Source organism: Propithecus coquereli, unplaced genomic scaffold, assembly GCF_000956105.1.
Source record: "Propithecus coquereli isolate 6110/MARCELLA unplaced genomic scaffold, Pcoq_1.0 Scaffold38, whole genome shotgun sequence".
NCBI classification, from domain to species: Eukaryota; Metazoa; Chordata; class Mammalia; order Primates; family Indriidae; genus Propithecus; species Propithecus coquereli.
In genome coordinates, this window is record NW_012149507.1 from 9,287,304 (window position 1) to 9,313,987 (window position 26,684).

A 26,684-nucleotide genomic window follows, 5' to 3' on the forward strand; every position below is an offset into this window, starting at 1 on the left:
AGCCCCTGATGGCTGCCTCACCTCCCAGAACCACCTAGGAAGTCCCCAGCTAGATCACTGGTCCATTACTTGCTCCAAAGAGGACTATAAATTCAAGCTAGTGGAGCTACTGGCCTTTCCTGTTCATTTGCCACCGAGATGGCCACTTTAACAGATAATCCTCCAAACAGAGTAAGCCCCTCCTGGAAGCAGCAGCAAAGTTTGTGGTTTTCACAGCCTGCCCTACTCTGGTTGAATGATCACACTGACAGAGCTGAGCAGGAGGGAAGAGGGAAATGTGAATGACAATAGGCACGAATGCCACAAATTCATCCTGTTCCTGCCCAAAGTTCAGTAGTTTTCATGAACAAATGCTTCTCAGTTTGTTGTATGCCTTTGGTCAACTGTTAGAGAGCTGAAAGGGATGTTTTGGCTCCTTCTATTTCTTCATAGACTCCCCCCTGCTTTACCTCATGCTTCAACCATGGTCATTCAGATACACAAAGGCCATTCTTGGGCTTCATCGGAGTGTCCCAACTTGGCCATTTGTCTATTTGCATTTCTTTGTCACTCAGAGAGGCTGAGTCCTCTTGGGCAAGTCACTTGAGCTCTGGCCACCCTCACGGCCCCCAGGAAGGAAAGTAAGAACTGCCCAATGCATCTAGGGGTCTAGACCCTTAAAGCTGGAGAAGGCTTAGATGTTTTTCGGCAAAACTTCTCATTTTCAGATGGGTAAATTAAGGCACAGGGAAGTTAAGGGGCCTACCCATGATCACCTTCCAGGATGTGATAAAAATTAAATATGTCCTGCTGATAAAATAAGCAGAAGGCATCAGAAATTGTTACCAGAATAAATGAAGGATCAGGCTCAGGGCCAGTACCTAGAAATGGTTTCATGAAGATCAAACTTCACATCACCCAGGCTCTGAGAACTCTGAGCACACAAGCTCTCGAAAGAGGTTTGCCCACCCCTTCCCTCTCTCTTACCTTAGCAAAGAAAATCCAGGCTGCACACTGTCCTGGGGCCAGAAGGCTTTTTAGCTTCACCGTACTGAACATGAGAAAGAATCCTAAAAGTCCACTGGAAAGAGAAAATATTATTTTGTTAGTGAGGCTTGTCATCTTCTAGCCAATAGCTGACTCATTGATGCTACATTTTACGAGTTAATTCTAAATTACTACAAAACTAACTCACCTGTGTTTTCTAGTGATCTTTGCCTAAAAATATCAAAATTTAAAAACCTATTACCTCTGCTTTTCTAAGGGGAGCATTCCATTGGCAGTGGGAGGGGGGCACAGAAATTGGTGAGATCTCTCGCTAAATCATGAAAGGAAAAAAGAAAAATGGGTGGAGGACAACACCTCCTGTTCCTTCCCAGATTACTTCCGGAGTTTTGGTGCCCACCAAGGTAGAGCTTCAGTTTTTTCAAACAAAACAAACTGGCAGGAAAAGACTTCCAAAGGGAAACTCATCATATGAGAAGAGAGGGTCTCATCTATGGCCATACCACCCTGAACGCACCCAATCTCGTCTGATCTCAGAAGCTAAGCAGGTAGGGCTTGGTTAGTACTTGGATGGGAGAAGAGAGGGTCTTGACTGGCCCTGGGCTCCAAGTAAAACCTGAAGTGGAAGGCTGGCTGCAGTGACACACGTGGCTGAGGCCAGGAGTCTGCTTTGGAAACGATGCTTACGCACGTGTGTGTGAACTGTGGGAGCCTGGGGGAACATCACGGGGCTGTTCAGAGGTGTGGACCAGCAAGGGCACTGGTACAGCCGTGGACAGGGATGTAGTGCCTGTGCTGGAACCACTTTCAAAAGTGCCACTGTGTGGTCAGGGCCAAAGCAAAGGGGGCTCCAAACTCTTCCTGGCACATGGAGGCAGGATAGCTGGGGAAGAGGGGAGGCAGAGACACTGCAAGGGAGAGACAGAGAGAGGCTGACTTCTTGCATATGTGTGTAGGAGGTGGTTTGAGTGTGACTTTGATTTGGAATTGAAAATTAAAGAGATATGATTGCAGTTGTACCCCAAGCCAAGTGGTAGGTCATGTGGGTTGTCCTTCATTTGCACCTCCAGAGGTTTGGGTGTCACACGTCCGTCTGACCTTTGTTATAGGCATGGGTGTGCAGCTCCAACGCAGATCGTAAGCTCTAAGAGGGAAGGGCTCGATCTTGGGCTGCTTTTTGTATTTTCCCCCACAGAGATTAACATGGTGCCTCAGTCACAGTGAGTATTAAATAAATGTTTGTCTACTTGAATTGGAAGGTTGAGTTAAATTGAACACGCCAAGGCCAGATGTGATAGAAATGTGTACCTTCTCTTTGTTAGATTAGATGAGTTCACAGCCACATTCTTGGGGCCGGACAGAGGCCGGCATCGGGTTTCCCCTGTGTATATCTCAGCCTGTCTGGCCCTGACGACCTGCAGAGTTCGTTCAGATCTGCATCTGCCGTCATGGGAGACTGAACAGTTACGGATTAAGACATCAAGTCACACCCAAAAGGCAAAGAGGCCTCTGTGGGTGGGCAACAGGCTTACCCAGTCAGAACAGGTGACCTGGATTTCTATTTGTAACTGTGCTCACTGACCCTCATAACCGTATCCAAATCCCTTTTCCCCCTTTTCTTGTCTCAGGTTCAGTGTTCTTTTTTTTTTTTTTTTTTGAGACAGAGTCTCACTCTGTTGCCCGGGCTAGAGTGAGTGCCGTGGTGTCAGCCTAGCTCACAGCAACCTCAAACTCCTGGGCTCAAGCGATACTCCTGCCTCAGCCTCCCGAGTAGCTGGGACTACAGGCATGCGCCACCATGCCCGGCTAATTTTTTCTATATATTTTTAGTTGTCCAATTATTTTCTTTCTAATTTTAGTAGAGACGGGGTCTCGCTCTTGCTCAGGCTGGTTTCGAACTTCTGAGCTCAAACAATCCACCTGCCTCGGCCTCCCAGAGAGCTAGGATTACAGGCGTGAGCCACCGCGCCCGGCCCTTCAGTGTTCTTAAAGTAGGAGCAAGCACAGCAATTCTCATCTTATCTAATGGAGACAAGGGCCTTTTTTTTTTTTTTGAGACAGAGTGCCATGGTGTCAGCCTAGCTCACTGCAATCTCAAACTCCTGGGCTCAAGCAATCCTCCTGCCTCAGCCTCCCAAGTAGCTGGGACTACAGGTGCATGCCACCATGCCCAGGTGATCTTTTTTTTTGTAGAGACAGGGTCTCGCTACATTGCCCAGCTTGGTCTCAAACTCCTGGCCTCAAGTGATCCTCCTGCCTCAACCTCCCAAAGTACTGGGATTATGGGCGCAAGCCATTGTGTCCAGTCTTGGAAATGTGTTCTTGGCCAGCTAGATAAAGACTGAGATGTTCCAGGTGCCCGTGGCCAGGAGGGTGGGTCTGAGCAGTGAGGCAGCCAGTGCACTGGCTCCTCTTGTGGCTCCCACCCCTAGACCCAAGGAAGTAACAACTTCTCAGGTGCCTGTCCAATCTCCCAGACCTCCTTCCCCTCAGGTCTTTTCCTCTCCTCTCTACCTCCAGCCAGAGGAAGGGCATGATTCCACGTTACCTGTCCCCTTGGTGCAGGGCCAGGAAAAGCTCAGCCCAGTCTGTGACCAACATGCTTATAGAGACATCTAGGACTCCTTCATAGAGCTTGACTTGTATGTCTGTGAGTCATTTCTAAATTACTCACGGATCCCTCGTCTCTCTCCTTCCACCCTCAGCTCTTCTACTCCTTGCTACAGAGGCAGAAGACTCCCTGGTCATGGGGTCTTCAGGTTGTAGCTATCAGTGTCCCTCTAGGTCTCCGTGACCCCTCCTTTGCTCCCCAGGACCCCCCAGTTTCATCTGTGGTCACGGAGGAGCCACTGAAATGACTGAAGAGGCTAAGCTCTGTAGCAAGGGGCGAAATGTATTAATAACAGAGAGTTAAATCAATTCAAACAGAGATTCCCAGATCTTTAAAAAAAACACCCTATTTATCATGTTGTGTTATAAGAGAGCTACAGATTAACAGGGGCAGAAGTAGAGCCCGAAGGTCACCCCACAAAGCCGGCATCAATGCGCTGAGAGCCGTGCTGCTCTGCTCCAAATAACACAGAACAACCGTGCTCCCCCCACCCCTTGATCGCCGGTGCTGCCAAATAACCCGACTCAAAGGGAAACAAGGCCCAGGCACCCGCGCAGCTCTGAGACTCATGCTGTGTAATTCCAGCTAACGGGCAAGGGAACAAAGCCCGATCAAATTGACTGGAACTGGGACAGCAAATTCTGTCAATGTTTCCCTGAAATTTTTCTGAGGGTGATAAGTAAATCATTCTCAGGCTCAAATGCAGAAACAAACTCTATAATATTGATTCTTTTTTTCTTTCGCCCTAGCACGCATGAGGAGCACGACATAGCCCCAGCAGGAACAGTGCCTGGCTGCACAGCAGCTCTGGAGCTCTGGGAAGAATCAGTGCTTCATAGGTGCCATTTTATGAATACATGCGTGGGAACACATGGCCTGACTTTCACGTGGCCACTGCTCGTGATGTGCTGACACTGTACTCACAGCCAGCCTGAGGGATAATCATAATGGCCACCATTTACTGGGCCAGGTACAATGCTTAGGACTTTATATATTTCACTTAATACATGCGACAGCCCTGTACTGGTATTATATTTCTATTTTACAGATGAGAACACTAAGGCTTGGGAGAACTTGGAGAACTTGCCCAAAGACCACACAATTGGCAAGCAGCAACCCTGGGTTCACCCAGGCCTGGCCTTTCCACCACATCGGAACACCACATACACTCCCAGAGTGTCCACAGCAGCCTTTCCACTTCCCAGCACAATAGAGTCAAGCAGAGTGGCGATCGTGGCAGGAAAAGGGAGAGGGGTGGGCATAAACTTCCGTGTGTTTAGATGGACCCATGTAACAGGCCTACATCCCTGAGTCCTTCCCAAGGCCAAATACTGATGGTCACCTTGTTGTCTAGACATCTTCTAGTCATTGGTTCCAAAACCTGTTTCTCAGGGCCTTAGGGTTTGGTGGCGGTTATTTCAGAAGTTTCCTTCGGGAGCAAGAAGGAGGCCAAGGTGGAAGCTGAGAGGGAGGGATTCTGGATCCCAATCTTCCCTTGAACAGAATCAGGTTCATCAGTTTTATACACTGAAGCTCTGTGTGAAAATCTGTGAGATTTGTTTGTGGAGGGGGGAAAGGTGGGTGAATTGTAGCTGTTTAGCAAGTTTGAGAACCACGGCTGAGACACTTCTGCAGGCCAGGGGTCCTAGCGGGGCCCAGGACACCCCAAGAGCCTGAGCATGCTCAGTGGCAGCCTGTTGGTGGCCAAGCTCTGTCCTCGCCTGCACCCACCCCCACTCTCTCCCGCCACTCATTCAGGTCACCAGCAGTGACCCTGGACTTCACAGAGAGGAAGACACAGCTGACAGCACAAGAAACATACAAATGAGTGAGTTCAAGATTACCTGGCACAGCAGCTGCCATGGAATCTGTAGAAATACAGGAACGGGAAGTCCAGGACGCTGAAGAGATCACCTGAGGGGCACAGCAATGGTGAGACGATGGCCCACGTGGCCTCACACGGCCCTCTGCCCCCAGCTGCCCTGGGAAACTCAAGGCCAGGGTCTTTAGCATGGCGGTCCTCTGTGTGTTGAGTTGCCTAGCACCGAATTCACTTTGGCATTCCTAGGGATTCTGTCACTGGCATTGTCTTATAATGATAGTAACCGTATAATAATGATGATCATTTAGTGGGAGCGTGCCTTGTGCGGGACTCTATGCTAAAAGCTTTACGTACTCATCTCTTTTGGGCCTCGAAGCAACTCTGTGAGGTTCTATTATCCCCATTTCAGCCAGAGCTCAGAGAAGTTAAGAGACATGTCTAAGACTGCACAACTCTTAAACTACAGAGCCGGACTGTGAACTCCAGTCAATCCAAACCCTGGGATCTCTCCTCTTCACCAGGCAGCCAACCCTGCACAAGGGCACGTGCAGGAAAAAAGAATCTTTTTTAAAGAATCTTTTCTTCTTTTCTGCCTATGTCTAAAAAAAGGTCATGGATCCATGGCCCTGACATCTTTGTTCATTTTCGTGTTTAATTACTGCACAAACAGCGCAAGGACCAGACCGACTGTGCATACTCATTTTAGTTTGAGGTCCAAAGGGTACATTTATTTCTCGTGAAGTAAGCTCATTCTTTCAGTTCCACTTGGTGCAAGAGGAAATCATCACACATATTGGCTACTTCCATCTCTGGAATTTGAACTTGGTCACAAACAAGAAGTCAGGAGATTAAAAAAGCAGAAAGTGTTCCAAAAATGTCCAGAGAAAAGGAATTAAGCATTTCCACAGCAGATACTTTAATCCTTCTAAATCTGGAGTTTCTGAGCCCCTGGAAAGCCTGGTCTTCCAGACCCCCGGGCCTTGGCCTGTCTCTCAGTCCTGGGGGAACTGGAAGGAAAAGGCTGCTTTTCCCAAGTATTCGCAGTAGGTTAGGTATGCAGTGGAACACCCAGGCAGTACTCGCTTCGCACTACACCTAGTAATCAAGCGTTCTGGAAAAAAAGACACAATGGTTTTCTACACTTCTTCAGAGACCTGAATGATCTCAAATGATTCAGCCATCCACTGGGAAGGAAATGTTTCGAATTCTATTTCTCTGGAGGGTTGTTTTTTTTTATCATGACTGTTATTTTTTGTTTGTTTGTTTCATTTGTGCATATGCACGTGTGTGTTCAACTACAGGGAGAGGGTTTCTTGGGATCTGGTTTTCATGTGGCCCAGCAAGAGGTTAAGAGTTCTTGTTCTCTTTCTACCATCTGATCAGGACCCATGTCCTGGAGGGAATTTGTAAATGACTTCAGGCTCAGTCTTCTAGTGCATGAAGAACACAGACACATTTGGCAGTCCCCTGCCCCACACCAGTGACAGCCAAGGTAACCCTGGGGACCCCGGCCCCCGAGAGCAGCCAGAGCCCACCGTTCAGGCAGGGGGAGGGGAGGACTTGTCCATGTGCACAGAGAACTCAGCCTCTCCCTCTGGCAGCTGTTGGTTCCTGGCCCCTTCCCAATTTCCCTCTCGGTGTGAGAGAAAGTGCAGCGCGGGCAGTGTGACAGTGAGGACTGGCAGAGGGAGAACAATGAAACTGGGGACCCTGAGACCCCCTCTCAGCACCCGGCCCTTCATCCCCAATGCTCCAGGGGGGCGAAATGGACTTGCGGCACGTTGGTGACTTTTATAGCCCAGCCAAGCTTTGGATGGGATCTAAAGAACAGACAGGTGGTCAGAGGAAGACTGGGAGGGAGGGAAATAAAGAAAAAAAGTGGGTCCTAGGTAATTTACCAGTTAAATAATAACCCTCACTCAAATCCTGAAAACTGATTCCATAAATTACGAGGGAGACATAAGAAAATAAGAGAGTAGCTTCCCTGACCTTTGACCATTTCTAAAACCTTCACGTTTCTCACATAGCACACAGTTGACTTCACACCCGTCCCTCCTTCTAGAACTATCAAATCTTGAGAGCTGGGACTCTATTCCACTCACCCCCATGCCCACTGGGTGTCAGCACCCACCCCACACACATGAGCACTGCTGAGCTGAGAAGATCTGAAAGACCCCCTCATTCTCTCCCTGGAGGGAGTGTTCCAGTTTCCACTTGGCTAAGTCGTCCTCAATCTAAGTTGACCCCAAGTGTTCCCCTTTGATGCTGTCAGTCTGCCTTCTCTTTTGCTGAAGTGGCACTCTCAGACAGAGAGGGTGCACAGCAACCCCTGAATGGCAAATGTTGGTGACTGTGCTATAAATACCCTCAGAGAAGGTTGCAGTGTGTGCTGGGCTGGCCCCAACCACATAAGGACTTGATCCAGGAGCCTAAAAAATGTGTAAAGACACTCATAAGACAACACTCCTGCACTATCTAGCGCAGAACTGCACAACTTAAGCACAGATTAAGCAGCTAAAGCTTCGTAAACTGTCTTGTGGCAGCGACATGGCGGCTTATAAAATAAAGTCTGAGTTGAGCCCTCACTGTCGCGTTCCACAGTTAAAATTCTGCTGACTCTGAGTGAGGGAATGAATCCCATTTCTCTGAAGATAACAGAGCATGAAATTGCCACGGTGCAAAGTGTGGCACAATACTGCCACATTCAAGACTAATTGATATTTGACCATGAAGAGAATTTCCTCTCACATTTTTGCCCTCAGAACTGGCAGGAAAATGGGAGGTCAGTTCCAAGAAGTAATTAGTGCTGTTTGCTTTTCTCACACATGAGCAACAGACACACCAGGTAACAGGGTTATTTCTGGGTCAGATTCTGTGGGTCTTCCTGCTCCTCTGGTTCCCTGAAATTCTCTCTCCCTTGAACACCACAGCTAAGAGGCCCCATCCAAACGGGAACTGCAAACTCTTAAGCTTGGGGAACATTTCTCTTTTCTACTACTGCTTCAAATGGTGTGAGGGGAAACGTGGTACTCAAGGAAGGTCCCAAGATTCTTGGAGCCTTGATAGGAATCATGAGGCTGAAAGGCTAGAGGGAAGGGGGATTCCACCTGCCAAGAAGCAAACCCTGTGGTGGGGTCTGGCCTAGGGCATGAAGAACTGTCTCCCTAGCACCACAGCCCAGCACACCCCAAAGGTGTATCTGCAAGAAAGCTCGTCTTTCTGGTTGCACGTGAGTGAGGAGGGAAGCTCAGTCACAAGCATCACACACCCACCAGAATAGTTAAAACAGGACTGACAACACTAAATGTTGGTGAGAGTATGGAGCAAATGGAACTCCCACTGCAGGGCGGGAGTGTAAATAGTATAAACAGTTTGGAAAACTGGTGCTTTCTTAGAAGGTTAAATACACATCTACTCTAAGACCAAGTAATCCTACTCCGAGGTATTTAGCCAAGAGACATGAACACATAATCCACAAAGAGCCATGCATAAGAATGTTCATAGCAGCTTTTTGACTATTCATAATAGCCACAAACTAGGAACAGCCCAGGTGAGCATCAACAGGTAAATGGATAAACAAAATGTGGTATATTCATATGATGGGACCGTACTCAACAGCAAAAAGGAACAAATCATGATATACACAACAACATGAATGAATCTCTAAACGCTGCACTACATATTAGAGCCAGACGCAAAGAACACTGATGCTTCCATTTATATACAAGGCTCAAGAAGAGATAGAACTTACCTACGGTAATAGAAATCAGATCAGTGGAGGGCTTTTCGGTGGGTGAGGGACTAAGGAGGGACAGGAGGAGACTTTTTACAGTGACAGAAATGTTCCATATCTTGATAGGGGTGTGAGCCACACAGGTGTGTACATTTGCCAAAATTGATCAAACTATACATTTAACATGTATCTATTTCATACATGTAAATTATATCTCAATTTAAAAATATTTTTAAAGTACTACCAAATAATTCAGACACAAGTAACAAAAGAAGGGGTAAGAAGAAACCAAAAACAATCAAGCCCTCCTTTACAATGTCAGAAAGTATTAACAGATCCTTCAAAAAAGACTGCATCTATGGAGGCCGATTGGCTGTGTCTTAACCGCGGCAGATGGGGAGTCAGGAAGACGCTCTCCCCAGTCCGCAGGCAGACCCTGCCACAGACTTTCTAGATGGGGAGTGTAATAAGCAGCTGGGAAAGATAAAGTGTTGTTCTAGCTTTAAAATGGTCTAGACTACCCAGGGGTCCAGTGAGAAAGCTAACGGGTTGGCAGGAATTAGAGCCACCCAGTAAGAGTCGTCCTACTCCCTTACAGCAAGGGAGGCCACAGCCACCTCTACTGCTGACAGGAGAGGCACAGCCAGGGTCGAAGCCCAGCAAAACCCTTCTCCTAAGCCTGACTTTCTATACCTGACCTCTTCAGTGACACCACCTCAGCTAGCACAAAACTGTAACACACCAAAGCCGCAGACAGGAGTCCTTCAAGATCAAGGTGCCAAGGCCCTCTCTGATGAATCCAGCAGGCTCCACCGCGCATGGGCTGCCCACGGCAGACCCATCTCCGATCACTTACCACGCGATGGGACTAAAGTCTGCAGAAGGAAGGGGAGGCGAGCATCTGATGTCCATTCTTTTTTTTTTAATTTAAGAGTTAAATTTTCCTTTAACTTGAAGGAAAATTAATCTTTGCAAGTATCCTCTTTTGGCATAATTAAGCTCCAAAACAGGTTCTCAAATCAGAGAGATTTCTTTTTTTCCCCTACACATAATGTTTTCTTATTGAGATATAATTTGCATACTATAAAATTCACCCTTTTAAAATGTACCCTTCAATGGTTTTTAGTATCTTCACAGACTGTGCAACCATCGCCACTACCTAATTCCAGAACATTTTCATCACCTCATAAAGAAACTGAAGCCTATTTTAAATTACTCTTCTGCCCAGGCCATTCTACAATCTTAGGCTGTGACTACTTTTTATTCCCAGAGAGCAACTAAGTGCCCAAGGTTATTCATTCTTGCATTGACCTAAAAGTTTAGCAATAACTCAAGGTACAATGCTGGACTCTTGGCCAAAATGTACAAACTATTACCAGCAGATACCATGCTTGGAAACTGGTGGCTAAAAAGCCCCACAGACCAAGAGAAGCTCCAGAAAGAAATTTAGGAACATCATGCAAAAGTATTCACTTGCTTGAGAGACTTTATAATAAAGTGTAGGATCACTAAACAAGTGGCATTTTAAAAGAAAAACATGGGAAGAAGGTCAGGGGACCCTCTGCTGCTCACCTACTCAGTATGATTTTGGTCATATCACTGAACTCCTTGGGGCTTCAATTTCCTCATTTGTAAAATCTGATGGCACCTGGGATAATCACTAGATGCCTTCCGGCTCTGATCATCATGAATGTCACAAAAGAACAAGCACAGCCTCTTAGCTAAAGGGCCAAGTGATTTCTTTAGGTGAAAATTACTCACTCAAGTCCACTAGAAATAATTCAGGAAGTGAATGAATACATAAACCAAGGAGAACCTGTGAACATGACTTTGCAAAGGCCTTTGACAAAAGCATACTTCAAAGGGGGAGGACACTCCAGAGGCTCTTAAATGTCTGTTGGGCAGCAGCCACCGGCTGCATGAAGGAATAATAAGAGCCCAGCAGTAGGGGTGAGCAGACACTGTCTGGGGTTAACAGCATGTCTTTGTAGGATTTATTATTTTACAAAGGGTTGACTTTTAACAAATGATGGCAGAAAAGGCATTCCACTCTCAAGGTTTTGAGATGTCACCCGGCTGCAGGAGTGGGCAGACAATAGGAGATGTGCTTCAGTGTGGGCGAGTGGAGAGTAATGCATTTAGAGTAATTCAAATGATCCTTACGAGACATGGGTTCAGATACGTTTTACACAATCTAGAAACATCACTCCTGAGTCACTATCAACAATTCCCTGAAGATACTCGCTCAGAGAGTCTGAAATAGCTAAAAACACCAGAAGAAACCGTCATGGCCTTGAGCACAGGATGAGAGCTAGAAGGGGCTTTAGAAAGGACCCAGTCCACTTTCTTCATTTTATAGGTGACAAAACTGAGAACTTAAGCTATGCCTTCTGCATAGCAAGTAGTCAGTAAACATTAGTTTTTTAAAAAGCAGTCTTCTGGCCACTCAGTGAGGAAGCCCAGAGAAATTCCAAGCCTTCCGAGTCAATGTTCTTTCCACCACACTCCACTAAGCCACAAAGAGCACGACCAATAAAACGCACATTTTCAGCCATGCCACACACAGATATTATTGTTTTATCTTTGGCATCAACTTCAAAGTCTTTGAAAGTGAAAAACCACAGTGGAATAGAGTGTTGTGGGTAATTCATGAATCTGAAAAGTAACTACAGAGCGATGGAGGCGGCAACAGGGTGAAGATTAAGTTTTAGAAACTGACTTCTTTAATCTGGAATTATGAAAACTGGATGGTGACATATGATAAAAACTTATGGTACCAGCAGGAAATAGGGTGGATTTGAACTTTTGCACCAAATCCTTTAGCCTGAGGAGCGATTCTGGATGCTTGGAGAAGGAATTTTAGAAGAGGGCAAAACAAGCACATTTACTCAGCGGGTGACAGACTTCCTCTGTATCTGAGATCACCAGATGAAAACATAAACAACATTCAAGAAGAGATAAGAATAAATTCCTCAGCAATAAATCCAGGAGGGGTTAATAAAAGCAGTTTCAGATATGTGGGCCATTCCTAGCCTCTCAGTCTGACATCCGGAAGGCAACCACGTTCTCTTACTAAACGTCTCTCAGAGATAAGCCCACTGGGTGGAATGTACAACATAAAAACAGCAAACAAAGTTAACACTTAGCAGCCTTTACCTGTGGGATGAGATGCAAACGCCAAGAGCACCACACTGAAAAAGATACAGCAAAGCAGTCACGAAAGCTTCCCTGGCACCCCCCAAAAACCATAAATTCCCACCCATTTTACTTGGAAATAGTTAAATTTGCCTAAATGCAAACTATCTTACTGGTCTCATTCTGCCTAAATCCAATTCCTCGGAGAGAGTGAGAATCTCTCGAAATGTCTCATGCTATGGCAAGAGGATTGCCTCGTGGGACAGACATGGGGTGGTGAGAATCCATGTCCCATCTGAGGGTCTGCCATGTCACTTCTCTTGGCCCTCGTTGACCCTGTTATCATACTCACCTAATCTACCAAGAGTATTTGTAAGCAAAAAAGCAAACTCCAAAGTACAAATAGGTTTCAATCTAAAAGCTAGCTATTGAGTGTGAGCTAAGCATATTTTTTGCCACAAAATTAACCGTGTAGAAGATGAATTTCCAAGAGGCTACCCCACAAATTGATCCATGCCATCCACTGTGTGGCTGAAAATGACCTGGACTGATTTCCCCTGATGCCACACAAGGAAAAGGATGAAAGGAAGAATGAAGAGGAGTGTTCCTTTGATGTGAGCCACATACGTCCTTGGCACCCTCCCCTCCCCCAGCACCTATCTGCAGCGCCTCCATCCTGCCAGAAGCCTACTGTGGTGGGCCCAATCCCCTACCCTCTGCACCCTCTTCTACCAAAACTCTGCGCCATCCAGGCAGCTGATCTAGCCAGAGGTTAGGAATAAAGTGCATTATCTAAGTATAGGAGGGAATTTTCTTTTTAAAGAGCCGGTGGCCTACCCTGGTTCTGCACCCCGGCTACACGTTAGAATAGCCCAGCGTGCTGAGAGTAGGGCGCATGCATTGGTTGTTTTACTCTGTTATGGCCCCAGTGTCCCTAAAGTGCTCCGAACTGGGAACCACCCAAGGGATCTCTAGCTGGTGGTGAACCACAGGCAGAGTGGAGGGCGCCCTGTCCTGCCTCTAGGGTTACCTCCCTGCACCATGTCTGTGTTTCCCGGGTTCTTCCTTTGCTCCTTCCCTAAAGCGCAGGTTCTCTGCTGGCCCCTAGAGCAGCAGCAGCGTGGGCAGAGGCTGGAGGACAGGAGATCTGGAGGAAAGGCAATGGAGAAGAGCCACACGTCCAGCCGCTCAGAGGCTGTAGGTGTGTGACCAGGCTCGCATGCAGCTGTAAACATACACACGCAGCAAGTGAGATTGGGGTCTGTGTGATTAGTCCTTCGCACGGGCTCTGTGAGTCTTTGCTCGCCATTTCATCTTTCTTGGGATAACACATAACCTGTACAGACTCCATTATTTTATCTCCCTAGATCCCCTTTTGGTTATAACTTCAGGAAAAGAAGTTATTGCTCCTGTGGCAGGATATGAGGGACCTCTTTCCATCCCCAAATATCTCCCAGGGCCTGCCATGGTACCTCAAGTCCCATTATCAGAATCACCCCAAAGGGTGACCTAAAATAAAGTAACAGGGGGGTAGAAATAAGAAGAAATAATTAAATGAAAGAGTTGGTTCTCTACTCCCTGTTTGAATTTTGCAAATACAACGTTAAACCACTCCTAATTCCTACACTGTGACCTCCTCGAGGACAAGAACCATATTTTATTCATCTCTGGATCCCCAGCACCTCTCAGTGCCTACATACAACAGGTGCTCAATATGTCTGCTGAATGCAGCTGATCACATCTAGGTGCATTGGTGGCGGGAACATGTATGAAAAGAAATATAACTTGAAGCCCCCTATAGTTCTAAGATTATAAATTACATGTAAACTCTAATGGGGAGATTATACTAATATAAAACACATATCATGCCAGACAAACAGCAGACTTTTTTTCAGTCCATTCACTCAATAAATATTTATTGAGTGCCTAATATATGTCAGGTACTTTTCTAATGTCTGAGAATACAGCAGTAAATAAAATAGAACAAAATAGAAAACATCCCTATGCTCACAGGAAATAAAATGGGAAAATGTGAGGAAAATACAATCTCCACATGCTCCAGGCTGTTCTGAAGGTATATTTATTAAGGTAGGATCGAGTTTGAGGCCTGATATGCATTTGCAGTACATTTTTTCTGTTTGACTAAGTCATATCCTAAAGAGAATACCCGTCTATTTCCCTTTGACACAGACGCACGAAATCACATCTGCAAAATAAGGAGATGGAGTATGAACAGGTAACACTATGGTAATTTTCTATTTAATAGACCAGGAGAGACTAGAGTATGCCTCATGTTAAAAAGAAATGGTGCGGCCGGGCGCGGTGGCTCACCCCTGTAATCCTAGCACGCTGGGAGGCCGAGGCGGGCGGATTGTTTGCGCTCAGGAGTTCGAGACCAGCCTGAGCAAGAGCGAGATCCCGTCTCTACCAAAAATGGAAAGAAATTAATTGGACAGCTAAAAATATATAGAAAAAATGAGCTCGGCATGGTGGCGCATGCCTATAGTCCCAGCTACTCAGGAGGCTGAGGCAGGAGGATCACTTGAGCCCAGGAGTTTGAGGTTGCCGTGAGCTGGGCTGACTCCACGGCACTCTAGCCCGGGCAACAGAGTGAGACTCTGTCTCAAAAAAAAAAAAAAAAGAAAGAAATGGTGCTACCAGTACATCTGTAATATTTACGCCATATACATTACCCAAATCCTCCAAGTGCAGATCAAAGCTATACCCATTTTTAGAAGTTCCACTTAATTTCAGCCCCATATCCAATCTCCTCCTTTATTCTGTCCTTCATCCTTCCCCCAACCCTGTGCCTTATACCTGCGTTTATATTAGAAACACCAGAAGTCAGGGGCAGGGAGCAAATATATCCTCAAGAAAACAGGAGTGTGTGCCAAAGGTAGAAACCCACCCAACTGCTTGCCGCTCTCAAAAAACTGAGAGCTCACACCAATCCTTTGCCCTGGCAGGCAGGGCTCTGGGCTGGACACACAAGGACAACCCACAAACCCGAGTGGACTGCAGGTTTCTGGATGCCGACTGCTCAGGTCCAGTGCTGGGGGGAAATCAAATAGTGGCCTTCGTTCTGGTTCATATATTTCATCACGTGTACTGAAAAAAAAGACCTGGAAGCAGAGTCGTGGCTTTAGCGGGTGTGCCAAAGCCTCAGCCAGGAAGCTGGGAGCATCAGGCTCACAGGCAATGAATATCCTCACACCCTGTGAAGGACCAGATGCGGGGAGAGGACAGAGCTGGCTTGGGTCACAGGGGCTCATTTTTCCGTGTTCCTTATTCCTTTGCTGCTGAGGTGGCTATACCTTTTGTGCAGAAGAAGAACTGCCTAAAGTGGCCCAATGTCACAGAAACATCTGAAACCCCAAGAGCCTCCTGTGTTCTTAGAAAAGTCTCTTGAGAGACAGCTGGTGGGTCAGAGCAGGGTGGAACTAATGATTGTTTTCAGCTGACTACAAAAGAGGCCCATAGCCATGCTTGGGGTGAAGCTTGCTTTCAAAAAGGCATTTTAATAAATACTAAGATATTTATGAGCTCTGTCTGCAACTGAAGAATACACTTCATGTTGAACGTTTTAAGCCAAGTAACTTCCTCCGGAAATCAGCACAACCAAACGCTGAGGCACGCCTCCGACCTTGGTCCTCTTCACTAGATGTCACTGCAGTAGACAAACATGGGCTTCCAGCAGCAAACCTCACTTTGTCTCTCAATCAGGTGCCTGTCATGCATGGTTGGGGACAACTAAAACCCAAGAACAAGCCCCAGCTGTTCTATTTAGCAGTTCCATTCTCTGCTTGGCATGGGGCAAAGGTACAAACAGAAGTCCGTATACCATATTTAAAAGTTATAAATCAGGCCTCACACTTGATCCTACCTTAACAAATACCCTTTTAAAATAACCTGAGGTCTAGATTAAAACTGAAAACTCTTAGACTCCTTGGTGCTTCATGTCAGCACGTGGCCTCTGGCTCCCAGCTGCCAATGTATTAATACTCCCTTCTCTTTCCACCCAAGGCTCCAACCTGCAGCCCGAGGGCCTCACATGTGTGGGGACAACTGAGTTTGCAGGGCCACCCTCATTCTATACCCCCTCCCACTAATAGCCTTCTTGGGACACCCCTTGGGCCTGGGAATGAGTTGGGAAGACAGACCCAGGGAGGCCCTGGAACTGAGCTAGGGCCACTTGGGGAGGGGATTCTAAGGCACAGTCTGAAGGGAGGGTGTAGCCTCTGGGCCTTACAGATGCCATGCCCCGGGGAGGGCTGTGGCCCTCTGAAGTTCAAGGCCAGACAGAGGCCCCTCTTACTTGATCTAAGAGCAGGACAACTATTTGGTTTCCTCAATTCTGGTCATCTCACAAATTTAACTTGCCTTCCTAGCAGATACACTGGCTCAGAACTCTTTAATTAAAATATTGTTGGAAAATAAAAATCTATTAGCTCTAGAAGAATATCTGTTGTTCTTTAAAAATATAAATTATGTTTTACCTGAATATATAGTTTAAGTACTGCTGGTCAATGTCACTAAGGAACGAGAGAGAGAAAAAAAAGATAAAACATTAAATAATAGAAGCATTGTAAACGCATAAAATAGTCATTATCCTCTATTAATAAATTCTATCTCTCTATTTAAGTTACTACTTTTGTAAATTATCAATAAATAGAATGAAGAGTACTTTATATCCATAACCAGTTCCTGGCTCATTTTTTTTTTTTTTGAGACAGAGTCTCGCTTTGTTGCCGGGCTAGAGTGAGTGCCGTGGCGTCAGCCTAGCTCACAGCAACCTCAAACTCCTGGGCTCAAGCGATCCTTCTGCCTCAGCCTCCCAAGTAGCTGGGATTACAGGCATGCGCCACCATGCCCGGCTAATTTTTTCTGTATATTTTTAGTTGTCCAGCTAATTTCTTTCTGTTTTTTTAGTAGAGACAGGGTCTCGCTCTTGCTCAGGCTGGTCTCGAACTCCTGAGCTCAACCGATCTGCCCGCCTCGGCCTCCCAGAGTGCTAGGATTACAGGCGTGAGCCACCGCGCCCGGCCCCTGGTTCATTTTTAAAAAACATTTCCTAGTTTAGTACTATCACACACATTTTTACCTGGGGCCAATTATTTACGTATGTACATATGCCACTTTCAAAGGTGTGTCAACTATCTCAGGCCACTAGACTGGCTTTTAGGGCTACCATATTTAACAAATAAAAATATAGGGCACTCAAATAAATTTGCATTTCAGATAAAGAGTAACGTTTTAGCATCAGTACTGTATGTTCCAAGTATCGCATGGGACGTGCTTAAACTAAAAACATGACTCGACGCTTATCTGAAAAATGTATCTGGGCACCCTGTATTTCAACTGGCAACTCTACTGGCTTCTTGCTGCAAAACCACTTTATTAGAAGAGCAAAAGGGGTTCTGGGGAGTAAAAGCCCCACATTTTCAGGGTGGTGACGTTCTCTCAGGAGTCATTCCCTTCAGACCTTTTCTCTTTAGGGCCTTCAGCAACCCCCCAAAACCCAGAGGCCAGCTAGCCAGCCTAGGGATGCTGAATTCTCGCCTTCTTTCATTTCCATTCACCAAGGCTGTTCCATTGACTGCCTGTAACAAAGGCCTCATTTTGCCCAAGAGCAGAGCTAGTAATTAACGAAGACTTCTGCATCCAAACTGAGTCAAATCAGGAAGGGGCCGGCCAGGGAAACATGAAAAAAGCCTTGTCCCTTTGAGCTGGGCATAGACAATGGGGGCCCAAACCACATACATCTTAAAATGCCACCTAAGTGGCTGCCCCTGAAGGAAGGAGAGTGAGACTCCACGCCTCTGCACACGTTGCTAAAGGCTAACACGTGTCAGCTGTTGGTGGACCCAGCCTGGGGTGGCCTAGTAGTAAGAGGAACGAGATCTTCTTGGGTCGAGTCCACTGCCCTCACCACAACCCAGACCTGTGGAGTCTCTGGCTGAATGGAAGAATCCCACGTCACCAACTGTCTCACCCCTTTTCTTTACCCAAAGGACAACTCACCAAACATTAAGAGTTTACCTTAATGCGCTGGGTTTCTGGGACTTCCGTAGTATTTTATAAGCCCCTGAAAATGGATCAACATGTGTCACTGGTACACAGCGTTCTGCTTAAGGAGCTGCCTGCACTTCCAGGGAAGCACAAAATCTGCCTGGAGAAGGGCCCCAGAGGTGCCGCAGCTGGGCCCCTGTTCCCTGCGAGGGTCCCACATAGCTGACAGAGGAGACCAACAAGATTTGGAGGGTTTCAAGGATGCGAATTTGACAATTCTCTGTGACAATGTAGTTCAGTCCTTCCCACAGAGAGTGCCGGGCAAGGGAAGTGTCATGATCAATGGAAGGACCCAATTCACAGGAAGGTTTTACTTCCTTTATGTGATGCATGCGAGAAAGAGAAGCACCACTGGATTTCTGAACATTTCTGAACGTGTTAACAAAGTCAGGACACTGTTTTTTCTTCCCAAGACTACAAAATACAAAACACTTAACGTATTATTTGAAATAAAATCAGATAGTCCTATTTCATTAACTTAAATTTTTTGGGGTATACTACTGAAAAGAAAATGTTTTTGACGTGAACTTCCGGTTATCCTCTCACCATTTTCAGAGAAGACCAGCCAGCATTCCACAAGTGGACTTCAGCAAGCAGAACCTGGGCCATGGTGAGTTAGTTAATGTTCACCAAGAAAAAAAGGAAATTATATTGAAAATGGAAACATTTGAGGAAAACTCCAAAATAGAAAAACCAATCCAGAAAACACCCATTTAATTTTAACCTTGACATCTTGGATTTAATTTTCCTGTTGTCCAGGGTCACTGGTGGATATATTACATATGATAGGGTCTAAATAATAAACCTCAATTATTTAAGCAAGGATTCTTTTAAAACTTACCTACACAGAATAAGTGAATTACAGCCCAAAAATATCCATCTGGATCAAACTGTAACACAGGAATAAAAATAGAAAAAAATGGCTCTAAGTACAAACAGGATCCAGTGTGGCAATCAGAAACCCTTGTCGTCGGAGCACAGTGCCAAGCAAGGTCCCAAAATGGGACCCTTGGGGCCTGAAGTCAGTTCCTCAGTCCTTCCTCATTTCTCACGCACCTGCCTACAACATCTTCCCAACAGGACTCTCCATCTCCATCACCCCATTCCCCAAGCTGCCATCGCACCGAGTTGAAATCCAAACTCATGACACCCAAGCCCTCCAACCCGTCCAGGTACATCCACAGCCCCCCACCCTCCAAAACACAGATGACTTGCATTCCCCAAGCATGAATGCTTCCCCCTTCACCTCAACCCAGGGGAAACCCTCTGATTCTACCCTCCCTTATTATTCTCCGTAGAGCTTAACAGACTGCAAATTCCAGGAGGGCAGGAATTGGAACAGGGCAGACACATAGCAGGCGCTCAGTGAAGTTGGATCACAGAACACTCATGACCTCTCGGATGCCTCCCTCGCCTGCTGCTTCTCCTGGCTAACTCCTCCTCAGTCTAACAGATTTAGGCCCAGTACAGAATTTGGCTCTAGCTTCAGAGAGACCTGAGTTAAATTCTAAAACCCCCACTTATCTGCTAGCTGGTGACCTTTGGGCCTCCTTATTCTTTAGCTATGAAATGGAGATAATAATAGTCCCCATCCTTAAAAAAATGTGGTGAGATTTTAAATAAAATAAGACACATAAAGCCCTGGCACGGAGCCTGGGACACAGCAGGCTTCCTGTAATTGTCAGCTGTGGCTCCTTCCTGAGTCCCCAAGTCTTCCTAGGTGCTTCCCAGACCCCCACACCTGCCCTGGCCTCTCTGTTACAATCATCGGTTTACTCGTATGTTTCCCTCCCTTTTGCTCTGAATAGACTCCAACTTCTGCCTGGGCAAAGACCAACCTTCTTTGTGTCCCCAGAGCCTGGCTCAGTGCCTGACACTTGGTGGGGACCTAATAATGCTGAGGGAGAAAAGAGAAGGAAAAGAAAGAAAGGAAACCCAGAAGCAAGAGGACTCCTGGGGTGGGGGCGGGTCTGCAGTGCCCCATAGAGAAAACTCAACTTTGGCACAGTATGATTAAATGAAAATCACTCAGCAGAAGATGAGGCACTTTGGATAAGAGGAAAAGTCAACTTTGCCTCAGTGCCTGAGGCTGGGGCAGCTTGGGTGTTGGCCTGCAGGTCCACCAGGCACGAACAGAGGACAGAGCTGCATGGGCCACGCCGCCCACAGCCTGGGGAAGAGGTGTTGGCTGGGCCCAAAGCTACCCAGGCTGAAAGCTTTTAAAATGCTATTGCATAGGCCAAGTTGTCCTGATTCCAAAAGGAATGACAAGGAAATTCTGGTCATATATGCAGGCTTCAGAGAGTACAAGAGACTTTGAAGGCAAAATGAGTTCACCTGGACTTACCTGGGAGTCATTGAAGGGAAGGCACCCCGCTGCGGCCAGGAGGAAGAGGGCACTGTGGAGAGGGAGATAAAACGCTGTGGCTTCACCTTCCAACATCAAAGCGTTTCCCAGACAGTGCGAAGGTTGAAAGGCATCCACTGGCGTGTGGATGAGGCAGAGATCCTGTGCGACCAACCCAGTTCCCTGTCCATCCTCTGAGGAGCCGACTACCTTTGTATTTTCTATTATGTTCTCTGCTGACAACCAGACATTCCCTCCTCTCGGCCTCCGCGAGCCATTTCCCAGAGGCAGGCGTTTGCAGGACATCTGCAAAACCACAGCTGGCTCACTTGAGAGAAACTGTGTGTCTGTGAAACGTCTAATAAAAGGAGATTTTTTTTCAACTACAGATCCCAAAAAAATAGACAAGTGGAAAATTGGGCAATCAGACCACAATTACCCCAGTTACAAAAATGAAAACACCACGGAAAGCACATGAAAGCCTTTGGACAGGCCGGGCGCGGTGGCTCACGCCTGTAATCCTAGCACTCTGGGAGGCCGAGGCGGGCGGATCGTTTGAGCTCAGGAGTTCGAAACCAGCCTGAGCAAGAGCGAGACCCCGTCTCTACTAAAAATAGAAAGAAATTAATCGGACAACTAAAAATATATAGAAAAAATTAGCCGGGCATGGTGGCACATGCCTGTAGTCCCAGCTACTCGGGAGGCTGAGGCAGTAGGATCGCTTGAGCCCAGGAGTGTGAGGTTGCTGTGAGCTAGGCTGACGCCACGGCACTCACTCTAGCCCGGGCAAAAGAGTGAGACACTGTCTCAAAAAAAAAAAAGAAAGCCTTTGTACACCACCACAACCAAATGGTCAAACTTATCGTCTCCAGTGATGGGACAGGTCTAACCACGTGCCTCGACAGTACCACTCAGCAGGAGACAACATTACTCAGGTGGCATTCCTGCCAAACACGGGAACCTAAACTGAATCATGGGGAAACACTGAGACAAACCCAAATTTAGGGATAGTCCACAAAATGACTGGGCTGTACTTTTTAAAATTTGAAGGCAATGAAAGACGATGGAAGGCTGAGGAAGTGTCCAGATTAAAGGATATGAAAGAGACATGACATCATTGAGGGGAAAACTGCTATAAAAGAGAATATTGGGATAACTGGCAAAATTTGAACATGGACTCAATACTAGATAATAGTATCATATCAGATGCAAATTTTCTAAATTTAATAATTGCACTTTGGTTATATAAGAGATTGTTTTGTTTTTTGAGACGGAGTCTCACTCTGTAACCCAGACTAGAGTGCCATGGTGTCAGCCTAGCTCACAGTAACCTCAAACTCCTGGGCTCAAGCGATCCTCCTGCCTGAGCTTCCCAAGTAGCTGGGACTACAGGTGCACGCCACGCCCGGCTAATTTTTCTTTTTTCTTTTGTAGAGATGTAATCTCACTCTTGCTCAGGCTGGTCTTGAACTCCTGAGCTCAAGCAATCCTCCCTCCTCAGCCTCCCAGAGTGCTAGGATTACAGGCGTAAGCCACCATGACCAGCCTATTCTGCCTACTTTTATATATGTTTAGAAATTTCCACAATAAGACTTTTTTTTTTAATTCTCACACAAAAGAGTAACATCGTCAATCACAGATATTTCCAGGAAGCTATCCTCATTCATTAGAAAGTCAACTTGGAGCTGGTTCAGTAATCACTGGTTTTTAGCATATCTCTTTTGGGTTTCATATACCAAAAAATCTTGCCTCTAGCTTTCCCCAATCTTCCTCTCATCCTAAAAGAAGGCATCAGAAAGCACAAAACCCAAACTGTCGCTCAGTCACCCTCCTCTTTCCATTTTACAGATGCAACAACATATATAGCGCTGGGCCCCTTCTCTACTGAACATCCCATCAGGCAGCAAACAGCAAAGAATCAAAGGCATGAACGAAAGCACTGAATACAGCGTTTTCACTTTTAGGGGACTTTGTCATATGCCATTTCATATCAATATATATTCTATATATAAACTATATGTTTTACATATTTATATATGCATATAACAACCTAGTATCTATAATCTTAGTACACTGAAAACAGGGATGCTATGCAACTCTAACAGTCCTCACTGCCGGAACCATACGTAGGTGTCTGCTGTACCTGACAGCCCAGCAGGGCCAGCTAGGTCGGTGGCAGGAGAACTGGCACAGAGCAACCCTTGGAGCTGGGGCCCCACAGCCTTGGGAAGGTCAGTACAACAGCCTGAGGCTCAGGACACTTCTCCACCCCAGCACACCACACTCCCATAGCCTTGCAAGGCACACACAAATGACCTAGAGAAGAAGCCAAGGCAAAGAGTGGAGTAAGCGGAGGGGAGATTGTCAGGAGGGCTTCTTGGGACTGCGCAGCAATAGGCAGGTTTTAGGTGGGAGGAGAGGAGAATCCCAATGGGTTTGGCATCTACCTACCTACAGTGAAAGGCTTTGCAGAATATGGGAGCTTCCCCATCCACAGGGAACTAGAGATACCCTCAAACAGACAACCCCAGGGGCAGGGGCTGGGGGAGACAGAGGACACCCGGGGGTGAGATAGCTGCCTGGTTTCCCATAACACCAGGCCTTGAGCAATACCTGATTATATCAGGTATTAGTGGGTTTTAATGTCTCTCTTTAACACCTGCTAATCTCTTTTTAAACAAGCAAATGAGTCCTGAGGTTTTGTTTTTCGTTTCTCTTTCAAGTTGCAGCCTATAATAAAGGCAAAAAGGAAGAGGGGGAGGGATTGGAAGAAAGCCCAGAAACATCTGAAACAAAAGTCCTAAATCTATCTATCAAAGCATCTCTGTTGGTTTTCGATGAATACAGCTTTTTTACTTCTAGGGGCTTCTTAGCTACTGCAGAAAGCAGTCAGAAAACAAGGCACCCGGGTTAGAATTAGAATGCCGGAGGCAGAGGTACCTGCCCAAGAGGACAGCCTGGTTCATGGTCCAGCTGAGGAAACTGAGGTACAGAGGATGAGAAACCTTCCCATGACCCAGGACTCACAGGCTAGTGTTTTTCCCACCATGGAAAATCTTAAAGCCCCAATAAACTGCAAGCATTATTTTTGAAATTTTAAGTCATTTCCGTGTTTTTCATTTTTGCTCTCCATCAGTATTGCACAATTATTAGTGAAGTTTTGGGCATCAACAACTGAAATCTAGCGTGGGTTGGTTTTGTTTTTCCCTTAAAAATAAAATATTTCAGGAAAAAAAAAGAGACAGACACAGGAAATTTTAGAATAAGACACAAATTAGGGATATAGGAGTGTTTATAATAAATTCCTGTCAGCTCCCAGAGTTTAAATCTTCAACAGTTTATTATTCAAGTTAAAATTAGATTAAATCTTACATTTCAGAGGTTTTTTTAATTTTAACTTACCTACAGATCTTTGCAGGAGATACTTTCTGTATGGAAATAAAGAGACCTATAATTAGACTTTCAAATCTCTTTTTTTTTTCCTTGAAAGAAAACATTTAGATCAAGAGGCAATAAATCATGAATAAGTTTATTAGGGGGCTTAACAGCTTGCTACACTTCAGTATTAAATGAAGCTTTTTCTGCTTGGACCAAATGAAGGATGACTCAGAGTTCCAGAGTTGAGTCACTTGGGCAAAGCACTTTCACCATTAGAATGATGTTTACCCGTGAAAAACAAAATGACATCGCGGCCAAGCCTTCAAAAATCTTACGCACCAAGAAAAGGAGAGAGAAAAAAATCAATGTAACCTGTATTTAAAAAGCAATTAAGCTCTTGTTCAACTTCTATTCTAGTTCTGTCTCTTTAAATATTCCTTTCATTAATCCAACTCTGACTCTAAGCAATACTATAAATTATCTGGTATGACATAAAAATTAAGAAATAGGAAAAAGTAGAAGGGACATTCCACTCCACCCTAGGCAGAAGGAAAAAAAAGGGCAGACAGAGGGAATACAAAATTGGCATTTAAAGCTCCCTGAAATGATGAAATTTTATTATAGTTTGCACTTCTTTTAATTCATTTAAGAAAATCAGTCCTTTGTATTGTAGACTAATGTGTACATGTTAACACACATTAATTCTGAACATAGCAAAAGGATCGTTTTGCTAGTTGGGGACAAACTACAATTTTTGACACCAGTTCAGGTAAAGTATAAACACATTGTTGAGAAGTGAAGGGCTGACAAGAGAAACATGTGGCTTGCTAGAAAGGCTGTCTTAAGTCTTCATGTGTTACTAAATAACTAAGTTTTTGCTGTTCTAATAAACAGATCCTGTTTGTGTGCAAAGCCGTGGCTTGCATCTTTCAAATCTTTCATCTCTGAGCTTTGTCCAACCCTGCCTCTGGAGGCCAAGTGTGACTGCACTGCCACCTGGTGAGAAGTTAGTAAGGAAAGGATGAGGGCAAAGGTGATACCTGCGTAACTGCCTCCATGACGGTAAAATGTGTTACTAAAGGATACTGGGCTAAATATAACCAAACTCTCAACACTCTGGTGGAGGAGTAGAAACAAAAAGGATGTTCCAACTCTCCCATGAATAACATGGTCACCCAGTAACTGTTCCAGGACTTACGTTGCAGGGCAACAAATAAATCCAGTGCCTAAAAGAGTTCACTCTTTCCAAGGAGGAAAGATTCTTTTTTTATTTTAAACTCCTTCTGACTAGAAGAGCTCGGAACCTGAGATACCAGGAGAAAAACAAGCAATGTGTTCATGACTTAGCTCCACTCCCCCAGGGCTCTGAAGACTTCTGAGGAGATGATGTTGGGACATTCACCTTTCCAGGCCCCTCAGTCCAAAAATAACCCATAATAAGTCCTAATGATATCTCAGGGTTCTGAATGGGTAAGGCACAGTGCCAAAAATAACAATAAATAGCTAACTTATTCTGAGGGCTACTTACTCTGTGCCAGGTGCTGTTCTAAGGGCTCTATAGCTATTGATTCATTTAATTATAGATTAACTAAGTCAAGGGTTAAAGGTTACAGATGAGGGCATTCAGGACACTGAGAAATGAGGGGAGTTGCCCGCAGCCCACCTGCCAGTCCTGCAGTGACACCTCCACTGGCCCCCTTAAGCCACTGGCCTTCATTGCTGCTTCCTCTGCCTGCCTGGAAATGTCCTTGCTCCTTGTCCAACTGGAAAATCCCTATCCGTCCTGGGTGACTCGGCCCAAATCTTGCCCCTGGGGAAGCTTTCCCTGCCCCTTCCAAGCAGACTTACTGGTGGTCACCCCCTGGTCCACCCACCACCCTGTTCCAGCCCATATGACATTGTACGGGCATCATGGCCCAAATTTACAGGTCAGCTCCTCCGTTCACCTCTGAGTTCTGTGAGGGGAAGAAATGTGCCTTCTACATCTCTGCAGCTTTAGAATTATCAAGATGTTGGACATCATCTACTTAATAAACATTGAATGAATTAATAAATAAATGCAGTATTCCAATACTAAACTGTAATAAATAAGTCTACAAGGCAGTAAGATTACTTCCATGAGCCACATTCTACCTTATAGTCAAACGGTATGTGTATGAATGTGTGTGCGTGTGTGTGTGTGCACAAAGGATTGGTTGTGGGTGGTAAAAATGAGTACAGGCTCCAGATAGGGTTTATTTTCATAATCTGGGAATGAAGTCATGAGGAGGTCAATTTCACTCTCCAAAATGGATTCTAGGAAAACCTACACAGAATAGACAAAATAGCCCTCGTTGTAACATTTAACAGTCTGTGCAACTGTTCCTCATGGGATCATTTCATCAAGGCTCCCAGCTGTATCCTCTGAAATGTAAGTCTCATCAAGAACATATCACAGCAGGCCGGGCACGGTGGCTCATGCCTGTAATCCTAGCACTCTGGGAGGCTGAGGCGGGCGGATCGTTTGAGCTCAGGAGTTCGAGACCAGCCTGAGCAAGAACGATACCCCGTCTCTACCAAAAATAGAAAGAAATTAATTGGACGGCTAAAAATATATAGAAAAAAT

The 26,684-nt window shown here is 45.7% G+C and overlaps 1 protein-coding gene across 1 annotated transcript in view; it reads right to left on the minus strand.

Annotated features, from left to right (window-relative positions):
* The window catches only part of TMEM241 (transmembrane protein 241), a 101,210-nt gene that overhangs the window by 38,432 nt on the left and 36,094 nt on the right, over positions 1-26,684 (minus strand). Inside the window, exons 6-13 of the mRNA XM_012652108.1 lie at positions 24,104-24,129; positions 20,702-20,753; positions 19,196-19,244; positions 18,325-18,370; positions 16,782-16,817; positions 12,307-12,341; positions 5,440-5,509; positions 967-1,060 (exon numbers count right to left, since the gene is read on the minus strand). Coding sequence (XP_012507562.1) covers positions 967-1,060; positions 5,440-5,509; positions 12,307-12,341; positions 16,782-16,817; positions 18,325-18,370; positions 19,196-19,244; positions 20,702-20,753; positions 24,104-24,129 — 408 coding nt within the window. The remainder of the gene's footprint in view (positions 1-966; positions 1,061-5,439; positions 5,510-12,306; positions 12,342-16,781; positions 16,818-18,324; positions 18,371-19,195; positions 19,245-20,701; positions 20,754-24,103; positions 24,130-26,684) is intronic.